The sequence below is a fragment of the Myxocyprinus asiaticus genome, chromosome 48 (genome assembly GCF_019703515.2).
Source record: "Myxocyprinus asiaticus isolate MX2 ecotype Aquarium Trade chromosome 48, UBuf_Myxa_2, whole genome shotgun sequence".
Classification (NCBI taxonomy): Eukaryota; Metazoa; Chordata; class Actinopteri; order Cypriniformes; family Catostomidae; genus Myxocyprinus; species Myxocyprinus asiaticus.
The window spans coordinates 9,931,738-9,945,967 of record NC_059391.1 but is presented as its reverse complement, the minus strand read 5'-3'; the positions used below and the strand labels follow the sequence as shown (position 1 = coordinate 9,945,967).

Here is a 14,230-nt window from a genome sequence, read left to right as displayed (position 1 = left end):
CGGACTGAGGTCAGGGCTTTGTGATGACCACTCTAATACCTTGACTTTGTTGTCCTTAAGCCATTTTACCTCATCTTTAAAGGTATGCTTGGCGTCATTGTCCATTTGGAAGACCAATTTGCAACAGAGCTTTAACTTCCTGGCTGATGTCTTGAGATGATGCTTCAATATATCCACATAATTTTCCTTCCTCATGATGCCATCTATATTGTGAAGTGCACCAGTCCCTCCTGCAGCAAAGCACCCCTACAACATGATGCTGCCACCCCCATGCTTCACGGTTGGGATGGTGTTCTTCGGCTTGCAAGCCTCACCCTTTTTTCTTCAAACCTAATGATGGTCATCATGGCCAAATAGTTTCTCCAAAAAGTAAGATCTTTGTCCCCATGTGCACTTGCAAACTGTAGTCTGGCTTTTTTATGGCGGTTTTGGAGCAGTGGCTTCTTCCTTGCTGAGCAGCCTTTCAGGTTATGTCGATATAGGACTCGTTTTACTGTGGATATAGATACTTGTCTACCTGTTTCCTCCAGCATCTTCAAAAGGTCCTTTGATGTTGTTCTGGAATTGATTTGCACTTTTCGCACCAAACTACATTCATCTCTAGGAGACAGAATGTGTCTTCTTCCTGAGTGGTATGATGGCTGCATGGTCCCATGGTGTTTATACTTGCGTACTATTGTTTGTACAGATGAACATGGTACCTTCAGGTGTTTGGAAATTGCTCCCAAGGATGAACCAGACTTGTGGAGGTCCACAGTTTTCTGAGGTCTTGGCTGATTTCTTTTGATTTTCCCATGATGTCAAGCAAAGAGGTACTGAGTTTGAAGGTAGGCCTTAAAATACATCCAAAGGTACATATCAGAAGCTAATTGGCTAATTGCCTAAAGGCTTGACATCATTTTCTGGAATTTTCCAAGCTTCTTAAAGGCACAGTTAACTTAGTGTATGTAAACTATCATCAATTAAAAGTGAAACAATCTGTCTGTAAACAATTGTTGGAAAAATTACTCGTGTAATTAGATGTCCTAAACGACTTACAAAAACTATAGTTTGCTAATATGAAATTTGTGGAGTGGTTAAAAAAAGTTTTAATGATTTCAACCTAAGTGTATGTAAACTTCTGAATTCAACTGTGTGTATATATATACACACATATATATATATATATATATATATATTGTGGCGGAATGATCCGCCCCTCTGGCTCGTCATCATCGCCCCGCCTCTTAGGGCCGCCCTTTAGCCAGGCTCATGACGGGAGTTGGGCGGGAGAGCGAGAAGAGGTGCATAATTAATAAGCCTTGTTTGGTCAGCGGTGAATGAAGCACACCTGATGGGGATAATGCTTCATCACCGCTGTCTTTAAAACGCAGTGCGCACCTCTTCTCGTTGAGCCGGCTTCAAATCTCCATGTGTGCACACACTGGCATCCTCGCACGCCCAGGACCAGAGCTGGGAGGGATCGGACAAGTGGACGCGCTGCCAGACCCGTTCTTCGGACCCCCAGACGGTGTAATGAGTCGCAGGGGGTGAACAGCTCACGTAGCCGCCGACAGGCTAGATGCCGGGCCGCCTTCCCCTCACGCTTGCCACGGGCCTGGGAAGACAGGCCGCCAGTCAAGCCGCCGCCCCACACGCCGTGGACTTTGGAGGTGAGCGTGAGCAGCCGACTGACCCAGCCCGTGCCTGAGCTTTCCTATGAACACTACCCTGCCCTTTCACGGAGCCCCTTTCACGGAGCCCCATTCACCGCAAGGATGCCAGATTCCCCCTTTTATTATGAACACTATTTCCCCTTGGACACTTTATTACCCCTTTTGGACATTTTACGTTTATTATAGTTTCCAATAAATGCCTCTCCGAGGCTTGACGCCACACCCACTGTGTCTGTCTCTTGCTCACCCTGCCACAATATATATATATATATATATATATATATATATATATATATATATATATATATATATATATATGGTACACCTGTACATCTACATAGTCATGTGATTATCTAATCAGCCAATCATGTGGCAGCAGTGCAATGCATACAATCTTGCAGATATGGGTAAGGAGCTTCAGTTACTTTTTACATCAACCATCATAATGGGGAAAAATGTAATCTCAGTGATTTGGTCTGTGGCATGATTGTTGGTGCCAGACGGATTGGTTTGAGTATTTCTGTACCTGCTAATCTCCTGGGATTTTCACACACAACAGTCTCTAGAGTTTACTCAGAATGGTGCCAAAAAACAAAAAACATCCAGTGAGGGGAAGTTCTGCGGATGAAAATAGCTTGTTAATGACAGAGGTCAGAGGAGAATGGCAAGACTGGTCCAAGCTGACAGGAAGGTGACAGTAACTCAAATAAACATGTGTTACAACAGTGCTATGCAGAAAAGCATTTCTGAACATACAACATGCCGAACATTGAGGCAGATGGGCTACAGCAGCAGAAGACCCCTTCGGGTACCACTACTGTGCAGTGCGCACAGGCTCAGCAAAACTGGACAGTAGACGATTGAAAAAAAACATCGCCTGGTCTGACAAATCTGGATTTCTGCTGAGGTACACAAATGGTAGGCCCACTGCAGCCTCAGTTTTCTGTTCTTGGCTGACAGAAGTGCAACCCAATGTGGTCTTCTGCTGTTGTAGCCCATCCACCTTAAGGTTCGACATGTTGTGCATTCTGAGATGCTATTCTGCTCACTGCAATTGTACAGAGTGGTTATCCGAGTTACCGTAGCCTTTCTGTCAGCTCAAACCAGTCTGGCCATTCTCCGTTGACTTCTCTCATCAACAAGGCATTTTCATCCACAGAACTGAGGCTCATTGGTTGTTTTTTGTTTTTTGCACCATTCTCAATATACTCTAGAGACTGTTGCGTGTGAAAATACCAGGAGATCAGCAGTTACAGAAATACTCAAACCAGCCTGTCTGGCACCAACAATCATGCTAGCTCCAAATCACTGAGAACACATTTTTTCCCCATTCTGATGGTTGATGTGAACATTAACTGAAGCTCCTGACCTATATCTGCATGATTTTATACATTACACTGTTTTATTTATATGTATATATATATATATATATATATATATATATATATATACATACACACACACACACACACACACACACACACACACACACACGTATACAAAGATTCGGGCTTAAAATATGGCATGTAATTAGTGAAATATACCCTTACATAATCAATATACAACATTTATCTTCTGATCGCAAAAACTTGCAGTTTAAACAAGGATGTTTCTGTACCAAGTGACTTTTCTGGGCAATGCTGTGATTCAATGCATTTGAAATTAACAACTTGAATAGAAAGAGGGAAGTTTGTGCAGTGAAAAAACGGTAATAAATCCAGTACTGGCTGATATAGCTGTCCACAATCGGCTGACCTAATTTCCTCATCTTACCTGATGGGTATGGCCTTGGGAATGGCATTAATGTTGTTGTGCTGATATTTGGGCCTGTTTTCCATGGTGCGTGTGAAAGTGTCCACCCCGCTGTCAGTGTCCAGGGGTTGCGGCGAGATCTGAGGTTTCAGGTTATTGTTCACACTGGGCTTGGACTGCGTGTCATTAGGAAGCAGGTTGTGGTTGAATTTGGGGCTCTCGAACTTGCGCTCAAAAGGTCGGGCGGAGCTGGTGTAGGGCTTGGGTACATAGCGGTTGTAGCTAGTTGGGACGTTCAGTGTTTTGGGAGGAGCATCAGTGCCATTGACAGAAGACTTCGGGGGAAGGTAGCTGGTCTGGATGGGGTCGTCCCGAGCGGGAGCTCTGAGAGTAGACAGGTCCGGTTTGGCTTTGGGCGAACTTTGAGGATCTGGCACTGAATTCACTTGGAGAACACAGAGAGAGATGATACAAATGAACATGGAACCTTATTGACATTATTGAATTATTTTGATTCAGACCGATTTACTAATGAATCATTCAAACAATTTTGTGAACCAGTTTGACGGATTAATTTAAAAGAAGGATTCACTCACAAATCAAACTACATATCTATGGTTTTCAAGCAAGTTTTACTCCACACGAGAGCAGTATGTATTTCAGCCGATTAAATATTTTAGAGCACAGCAAAACTAGAAAAACTCAAATTCATTAAATTAATTTCTAATAACTGTAAGGTTAATAATTTCCATGATTTTATACAAACACACACAAACACACACACACACGTTGGTGCAGATATAATTATGAGGACTCTCCATAGTCATAATGAGTTTTATACTGTATGAACTATAGATTCTATCCCCTAACCCTAAACCTAACCCTCACAGAAACCTTTTTGCATTTTTACATTTTCAATAAAACATCATTCAGTATGTTTAAGTGATTTGAATTATGGGGACACTAGAAATATCCTCATAAACCACATTTATAGCATAATAGCCTTGTAATTACCAGTTTGTAACCTAAAAAAAAAAAAAGTCCTCGTAAACCACTTAAACCTGCTCCCCCCCCCCCCCCCCCCCACACACGTACATTATATTACTTCTTTATTATTGTTCTTGTTATTATAATATTAAGGATATATTTATATATTAGGGCTGTAAATCGATTAAAATTTCTTAACTAATTAATCGCATAGTTTTCTGTAATTAATCGCAATTAATCATGTTACATGGTACGTTAAAATAAACATTAATATAATTATAAATAAATTTAATTTATACTTTTTTCTCAAAGGACTTACAAGAAACTAGTTAGTCATCATTTATTTTAAATATTTAAATATGTGGGGGGCCTGGGTAGCTCAGCGAGTAAAGACGCTGACTACCACACCTGGAGTCGCAAGTTCGAATCCAGGGCGTGCTGAGTGACTCCAGTCAGGCTTCCTAAGCAACCAACTGGCCTGGTTGCTAGGGTGGGTAGAGTCACGTTGGGTTAACCTCCTCGTGGTCACTATAATGTGGTTCTCGCTCTCGGTGGGGCACGTGGTGAGTTGTGCATAGATGCCGCAGAGAATAGTATGAAGCCTCCACACGCTCTGTCTCCGCGGTAACGCACTCAACAAACCACGTGATAAGATGCATGGATTGATGGTCTCAGACACAGAGGCATCTGAAATTCGTCCTCCGCCACCCAGATTGAGGCGAGTCACTACGCCACCATGAGGACTTGAATGCTGACATATTATTTGCTGAAGATTAAAATTACAAAATTTATTATTAATTTATTATTATTATTTATTATTATTACTAAAATTACTAAAACTATTACTTTCTCTGGGTATAGTACAGTCTATCGCACACACTCTGGGTCTCTCTCACGCGGTTTTGCTTTTGACACTGGTTCAGTTGACAGTGGAAAAAATAGACACTGCATTAAATGCATAAAACAAATAAAAAAATCTAATTTAATGCAATTAATACAGTGTCTGTTTTTTCCACTTAATGAAACTTCACTAAATTTCTAAACATTATAAACTAAATTTCCCAGCCCTAATACACACACACACACATATATAGATACATTTACCTAAAAACAAAACAAATCTATGTAAGATATACAAACTTTTTATATTTATTAACATTTATAATTTACTTCACAGGCAGATTTGCCACTTGTTTTTTAAGCATAAAAAAGTAAAAAAATAAAAGAATCTTCTAGTGTCAGAAGATACTTATTTCAGAAAGCTTCTGTAAAATATTATATATATATATATATATATATATATATATATAGACATTTTAATGGAAAACAAACATTTGTTAAGAATATGATTTTTCTATTGCAATAAATGAATTGTGAAACGTGTTTAAAATGATTTTTAAAACACAATAGCAACATCAGAGTGGCACCAATATCACCATTCTGTATAGCTGTTGTACTTCTACAACATGTTAGTACTGTTCTTACCCTCTGTGTTGGTGAATTTGGGCAGGGATGTGGGTGGAGCAGCAGGGGTGGGCTGGCTATATGGAGCAGGTGATGGGTTCACAGGTGGCAAAGGCTCGTATCTCCTGTCCACAGGGCTCACCTTCTCTGCAGACTCCGTCCTGAAGCAAAAGATGCGCAAAGAATCAGAATCTAGACTGAAATCTTTATTGCCAAACTGACTGTTTTTGGTGAAAGAAACTTTTATTGAGATGTACCTGGCAAAAGGATATGCTATCTGGGTCTGTGATGCTTTGGGCGGCTCTTGGAAGCGGTTTATTCCAGGGTTGGGCTGACTCATGGCCTTGTTGTCAAAACTGCGGCGGTCAAAGTAAGACAGCTGCTTCCTGTAGTATTCCTCATCTTCATCAGGATCATAGTGGTTGGAGCGGATCACGTCATCCCCTATACGTGTCTGAGGTTTCTGGGGCTCCGGGGCTCTAAGAGCAGAACAATGAATAGTAATGAGAACAAATAAACTAGGAAAGATCACAGGTTTATATTATGTAATATCTAATGGTAGTTTCCAGAATGAAGGTCAACCAGCAGAGGGCACTCTAGGAATGCTTTTGTTTTAAGAGTCATCAAACCATTCACCACTAAAGAACGAGTATGTTTGCAGGTTTCCGACATACAGTATATTGATGGGTTAATTCTGCAGATTGCTTTTATTTTACATAAAGGTCAGAAAATCGTTTCTCAGAGAGAGAGAGAGAGGGAGAGAGAGAGAGAGAGAGAGAGAGAATGAGATCAGTGATTATACATGTCAACCTCTACAATTACATATAGTGTTCAACATAAAATTTGGCTACACTTGCCAATGATGGCCATAAATATGTTTTGAAATATTGACTGTGAAATTGTAAATTGTACTATGCATTTTCAAAAAGATTTGCACTAACTTATTAAATGCATCTTTTACATTTTTTAAAGTGGCTTAACTTCAAGAACTTCAAGAATTTACTCAGTGGTAAATACGCTGGCTACCACCCCTGGAGTCGCTAGTTCGAATCCCTGGGCGTGCTGAGTGATTCCAGCCAGGTCTCCTAAGCAACCAAATAGGCCCAGTTGCTAGGGAGAGTAGAATCACATGGGGTAACCTCCTCATGATTGCTATAATGTGGTTCATTCTCGGTGGGGCATGTTTGATATATATATATATATATATATATATATATATATATGCTAAATATATATATATATATATATATATATAGCATTTTTTTGTTATTGTATGATTTAATAAAAAATTTTAATTACAAAAGAAAAGAGCCCACCCCATTTTTCTAAGATGTTCTAATGCAGATATATGGGTGTTGTTACATGGTTTCTAGGGTGCTCTGGATGGTAGCTAGGTAGATGCCAGGGTGATAGCAAAAATATGTTTGTTAGCCCGAGTAACCCCCCCCCCCCCCTCCACAATGTCCTGGTACAAAGATATGGGTGTTTCTATACGGTTGCTAGGGTGTAGCTAGACAGTTGCCAGTGTAATTCTTAATGGCTGCTTGATAGCTCGAGTGACACGAGCCAACCCCAATGTCTCTATGACATTCTCATCTGGAGATATCCCTTTCAGCCATTTTCAATGGAAGTCTATGGACTTCAGTTGCTAAGGTGCTTTGGATGGTTGCTTGCATATGGCTAATCAGTTTCCAAGGTGATACTTACAGACTGCTTGCTAGCTTGAGTCAAAAGACCCCATTCCCATGTCTCTACAACATTCTGATCCGGAGATATGATCGCCGGCTGTGCGAAAATCGTACACCAGCTGGAAGAACATTTTATGCCTGATGGCTTATAAAAGTCATAGCACATGTCTCCTTAATAAGCCAGTTGATTTTACACCTCATTCATGGGTGTATGACAAACGGTACGGGACGAATTAGATGCCGAACTTTGATATTTGGTTTAGGGATTTTGCAGCATCTATAAACTACAGTCAGAGAAAATGTAATAGCCTAGACGGCCTTGCTAAAATGCCTTCTTATTGCATTGTATTTGCTGGCTGCAAAGGAAATCAAACAATCAGTTAATGACTCTTATGAGCGGGTTCATTTAATGAATTGGTCAAAAAGACTCACAAACTTTGAATCGTCGGTTTAGTTGAATGAGGCTAACGAATGACTTGTCGAATCTGCCATAGCGGTACTCGCTAACTGAATGTTTATATGACAATGAGTAGTTAAAGATACAGGGGGTGGAAATTCTGTAGGAAACACTGCCATGTCTTATTTTGTAATTCTTGATTAAATCAACTGGCCAGTAACCATTTCTCTCGCCAAAGACAATTTTATTTGCATTTGGTACCTGGATAGTATTAATTGTGGATCCTGTTTGTATCTATATGTGGTTATACCTGTAAGATGGTTTCTCCTGCTCCAGGTTGCTGAGAGAGTTGGCTTTGAGCACAGGGCCAGGAGTGCTCGCAGGTTTAGGTATATCTGTTGGCTGAAAAGAAAAGTACATGCATTCAATCAACACTTTACATACAAATTACACAACATACACTGCATTTTAAAACACAATTAAGAAGCACAAATTATTCTGTACTCTTGTTAACAGTAAGGATGCACTGAAAGTTCGGACAAAGGATTCATTTTTGTTTTTTGGCTGAACGAGAAAAAAGTATGAAAATCTTGGCCGAATCCGTTATTTTAAAATTAAAAAACAGAAACACTGACATGAAAGTGTTCATGTGAAATTACTCAGATTTAATTAAATATTTGTTGCAGAATTCGTGGTATCACGTATACTTGCGAATTCACAATTTTTAGATGAAATTAGATCTGTAAGCAACACTAGCTATGTTTCCATCCAAGTTGCAAATTTAATTTATGTGTAAAACCATAATATTGCAATAACAATGTGCGAATGAAGCCGCATTTCCATCCCATTTGTTTAAAGAACAAAACCGTCACTTCCGGAGAAATTTTATTAAAACTTAGCTACTGTCACTGAGAAACCCAATTAATGTTTCCTCACAAGATCACATGGATGTTGGAAAGATTCAGGGAAAACATATATTTGTCCTTTGTTGTGTATTCTTAAGCACTTTGTAGCATGAATTTAAAATATTATGCAATATTTTGAAAAGCCGTTGCAGCCAAGATGTTATAGTAATGATGCTACCTGAATAAGGAACATGTGTAATCACGTAGAACATTCTTATAATATTTTGAATTTGTTTAGTTATTAAAGCTGAAGTGTGTAACTTTTTTTTGGTATTAAAATATTTTCTCCTATCCCAGTTTAATATACAGAGACTATAAGTTCACTAATAACTATAAGTATTCGTCTGTAAATTTTCTCGAAAATAATAAAAACTGTATCTCTGTGGCGCTATAAAAATTGCACTGTTTGTTTTGAGCATCATTGACCAATGGCGTGAGTTGGGGTGGGACTATCTGTTAGTTCGATTAACAGCAGGCAGAGATAATTTTTCAGAAAGCTGTTTGAAAACGGTTTATTTTCGCAAATCCCTTCAGTGGCGCAGAAATTACACACTTCAGCTTTAATTAATTGTTTTTTTTTCCAAACAAAGTCTAATTTAAAATAGACATTTTTCTTTTTCAGCCCAGTGTATCGGCCAAGAATTTTCATTTTGGTGCATCGCTAGTTAATACAATGAATAAACTTTGCAAAAGATAGTTGAATAACAAAGACACTCCTCAACAATAAAGTATGGGTTCAATGTCATCAAGTGCTTAAGAAAATGGACATACCCTGATTTCCGTTACGTCCCCAGTGTCCTTGGCTCGGTCTACAGACACGGAGCGCTTGTTCTCAAACATCTTGACCCTGTTGAGCACAGACTGCGGCTTCATAGCAGGGTCTTCATCATCATCATCTCTGGGGGGAGGTGGCAAAGGTTTGGGGGCTGCTGGGTGAGCCGGTTCCCCTGGAGACAAGACCACATCTGGTTTGGGAGGCGGAACAGGAGGTTCCGAGTTCACCATGGGTTCATGCTGGGCTGGTTTGTAGGCCCGGTTCGGGGGTCCAGGGTTGTGCGAGGGTCTCATTGCAGCATCGCTGTAATACTGCTTTGGTGGATCTGGTGAGCGGTGTGCGTTGCCTGGGAAACTATGTGGCTCACGTTCGAAAGGCGAACGAGCATTGTAGGAGGTTGCAGGAGGGGGCAGAGGCGGCGGCTCGTCATAGCGCACCGGTGCGGGTTTAGTGTGCCTTGCCCGGTTGTCGTAGCCCATAGGGGGCACTCCATCGTAGTGAGACTGAGGGGGACTGAAATCCCTGGTGGGACCATCCTCGTACGGAGAGCGGGGTTCGTACCCCAGAGGGGGAGGAGGCTGGTGACCCTGAGGGAAGCTGGACACAGGTGGCGGTTGCGGTGAAGTCTGCTGCTGGCTGTAAGGGGGCCACTGCTCGTTGTAGTGAGGCACACGGTTGTCGTAGTGCAGGTGCGGGTCATAGTTGTGAGGCTTTGGTTGTGCGTAGCCACCACCGGCATAGCCGCAAGGCGGGTGGTCGTACTGGCGGTATGGCTGTTGGTCCTGGTAGACAGGCTGGTGGCTGTAGGATAGAGAGGTGGGGGGGCCTAAAGGCTGCTGCTGGGGAGGGGGGGGCTTCATGCCGTGGTTCACTCGGACTGTCTCATCCATGCTGTATAGATCCTTTTTATACATCTGTGAGGAACAAAGCATCAACTATTAGAGTCTAAGTGCTAGAAAAGGGTCAGGTGCTTAAAACGAATGCACAATTATACAGAAAAGAAACTTAAATTGTTAGAGGTAAGGAATTAAAAAAAAAAAAAAAAGCCATTTGAGAGAAAGGAGAAGAATCTTTTCAAGGGTAATAAAACAAGCATCAGATTTCAAATCAACTGCAGTAACAGAAGTACTAGAACTGCATTTACTGAAAGATATACTAGTGCTTGCATGGCAGCAAAAGAATAGTGTTAGAGTTTTAGGTAAGCTTAGGTTTAAGGGCTTGGTAATGCGTAAATGAAATGCCGCATCAGAACTGCTTTGCCGTTATCATGATTGTCTATGATAATAAACAATGTTAAAAACACCATATTTGCGGTGAAATGGAAGAAACAAGACTAATCACAATTCATATGAAAATATTACGATGACATCATCATGTCAGTTAGATCTTGAATGCCAAACATTCAAACAATGAAAGTTAATAGAAGGTTTTCAAACATTAAAGGCCCCATTGAACAACTTAAGCAGTTCATTGTGTCGATGTCTTTCCTATTGAAATAAAAAGCTTAGGCGGGACATATCGAAGGGCTCATCCATAGCTATGAACCATAATTTGCTACTTGCTATTGCTAGTTGCTGGCAGGTGATTTAAAGAGGGGGGACATTTTCATTCTAGAGAGCATTTTATTGGACAAGAATAGTCACCAATATTTTTGGGCATTTTCCCAAAAGAGAAAGTAGTTTTTAAATGTGTTTATCTGCTAAAAGTTTATTTTGTCAATATTTAGGAGTAAACTAGCATAAAGATAGCCTCAAAGCTAACAGGCATAGATCAAAAGCAACAAAAGTCAAATTTGTATTTCACTGGGTCTTTAATTTAAAATTTCTTAAAAGTATAAAGATTAATTAATTAATGCAATTAATTTTGTAGATAAAGTATACAAATGTTTGTGGAATATCAACAAATTTCTGCCTTGCAAGCACCATAATAAAAATGACTTCTGACTGATCAGAAAACATTTATAACGGATTAAATATGCAATAAAACAAGCATCTTATCAGTTTACTACACAGCTCTACAATTTGACAAGAAGCCCTTCAACATTGACATGTACAATTCCTCCACTTGCTTATGTTTCTTTGATTCCTCTCTTGAGTAATATCTAATAAATATGTCATAAGATCAAGTGAAGCTTGAAAAACATCTCGTGTCTTGAAAAGCTCCTTCTCAAACTTCAAAGTATAGCCTGAAGACAGCAAAGCTGTAAAAGGTCCAATGCCTCCTACAAGACAATTTTACAGTGTGAAAATCACAAGAGCTCCTACATAACATCTTCAACTCATATCTTTGAGAGCAAACGTTGAAGACATTATGCACAATTAGTTCAGTTGTTTTCCTTTTACATTGCTGGAAATACTGTCTGCAGGTTAAATGAACATGCAACTACAGAAGTCCATTCTTGCAAATAAGGGAAAGGTCCGTTTGCAATTAAGTGACAACTCAACAGTGCATATAGCGGCCGTCCGTACAGGTGTGATTCAGGTCAATGCCAAATGCTACAGTTATGGCCATCACTAAAGACTAGGGCTGGGCGATATAGCTAAGAAAATTATATCTTGATACTTTAACTTTTTGATGTATTTGCTTTGAAATGGCTTAAAAGGGTGATTTTTTTTCCCAAACAAAGGTACCATTGTTTGAACCAACGAGCCAATTTTTGCAAAGTAGATTTAAAATGTTAAATACATTGCATGTTTTCCACACTATATTTAATTAAATGAACACGAGGAAGGATGATATTTATTATAACCACCAAAATAACAATAAATAGTAATACATAATAAGCAAAAATATAAACATACATCATTTTACTACATTGTAATATATGACAAAATATACAACTTCTGTAAAGATTTTTAGTGATGCTGCAAACAAATAATTGAATCCGAGTTTTGAATCGATTCACTGAAATGGACAATTTGTGGACTGATTTAAAGAAATAAATCTAACTTGGTTTTTGCTAATGAAGTTTAAATCATAGATGCTATTACAACATCTGTCTTTAGAAAATGTAATGGCCAAATAAAAAGTGCATTCAAATCATTGCGATATTCACAATGTTGTTTAATGGACTCTGATGTAGAATATATTTATGCTTAAGTGTCCGATAACTGATATGCACAACAGATTTTTAATTATTGTTTAATTTTTGATTTCTTAAGACTACAAAAAAAAAAAAAAAAATTATTATATTGAAATTATATGAATGCAAAGTGCTTTTGCGATCTAATGTTGTAATATTTATTTTCATCTATGTTTTGGGGTAGAAATATTTATGTCTTAAAATGCTTAATGTTTCTGACATGAGAATGAATGGCTGTTACGTAAAAAGTTGCGTTATTTATGAGCAAGTTACTTCAACGGTAAATATTGTTTTTCCAGTTAAATTCAAAGTGCTGTAATGGACTTTTTTTGGCACTATTATTTAGAAATAGTGGTGCACCGATCAGGAAATTTGAGGCCGATACCGATTTTTAAAAAAAGTGCCCTTAGCCACACTTTTGCAAGTTATATTCTGCAGTTATGCTTATGCAACACACAGTAAAATTACATTAATTGTGAATTGCTAACATTTATTTGATTTGAAACATTTATTAACAGTTATGTTGTCAATATCAAAAGATCATTGTGACATACCGGCAACCAGTAAAAAAATATGAGGGCATCACACACCACAGAGATACGCTCAAAAATAAGAAAGTTGTCTATTACTAGCTCCAAAACTGCTCATGTGAGGAATCATTGTATTTATGATTTGTTTACTGCCTTTGGTGTTTTGTTGCAATACAAATCATTAATCATTAAGCAAATGCGTGAAGACGCGGTGCCGTTATTTAAGGTTAAACAGTTATATCTGTTATTAGTGGCATTGAGACCAACATCAGTCTGATTTAAATCGGGATCCTCAATTAAATTGGTAATAGCGCTGAGATGAGTGACTGATACCGACATTGAGAGCACCTGGAGAGTGCACTTGTTTGATTGACACCCAGAGCGCTCACGCTGAAGGGGGAGAAGCTATTAGCGCTCATGATCGCTCAAACAGTCTCTATTGCTCCACACACCGTCTGACTGTCACGACTCATGTTACATCATGTATACTCAGATTTGTCATTTGTTGTTTAATTCGTTTTTATGCCCGTTTGCAGTCTCTTTATCCTCTCCATGCTCACAGTGCAGCGAGTCAGAATTACTACCATATTGACTCTAGAAAATGGGCAGCTCTATATTCCTACACGTTATTCTTACACGTTTTAAAACAAACCAGCATATTCATTTAAATTACAGCATGTCTGAAAATTTTAATTTGTGAATGCTTAGAATTGCCACCAACTCGCCCTCCAGTGGCCACACTGTATGCTTCAAGGGCTGTGCAAGTTCTCATTCATAAGAGTAGCAGTGTATGCGTGCTGCAAAAGAGATCGGCCCTGAACCTAGATCACCAATCATGGATTTAAGACAAAAATCACCCGATTTAGATTGTTGGCCGATTGATCGGTGCACCTCATTTAGAAACTCAAATGGCGGCACTTATCAGCAGACCCAATATTAAAGAACTGTTAACCGATTAAGCAGAAAAGTGTGAATATCAGTAAAAATTATCAGTC

The 14,230-nt window shown here is 39.2% G+C and overlaps 1 protein-coding gene across 3 annotated transcripts in view; it reads right to left on the bottom strand.

Moving 5' to 3' along the window:
• The window catches only part of LOC127437405 (tight junction protein ZO-1-like), a 251,942-nt gene that overhangs the window by 12,993 nt on the left and 224,719 nt on the right, over positions 1 to 14,230 (bottom strand). For all 3 annotated transcript variants that reach the window (XM_051692262.1, XM_051692263.1, XM_051692264.1), the window contains 5 exons: positions 9,620 to 10,537; positions 8,254 to 8,345; positions 6,116 to 6,337; positions 5,880 to 6,019; positions 3,429 to 3,852 (listed from right to left, as the gene is read on the bottom strand). In XM_051692262.1, the coding sequence (XP_051548222.1) occupies positions 3,429 to 3,852; positions 5,880 to 6,019; positions 6,116 to 6,337; positions 8,254 to 8,345; positions 9,620 to 10,537 (1,796 nt within the window). The remainder of the gene's footprint in view (positions 1 to 3,428; positions 3,853 to 5,879; positions 6,020 to 6,115; positions 6,338 to 8,253; positions 8,346 to 9,619; positions 10,538 to 14,230) is intronic.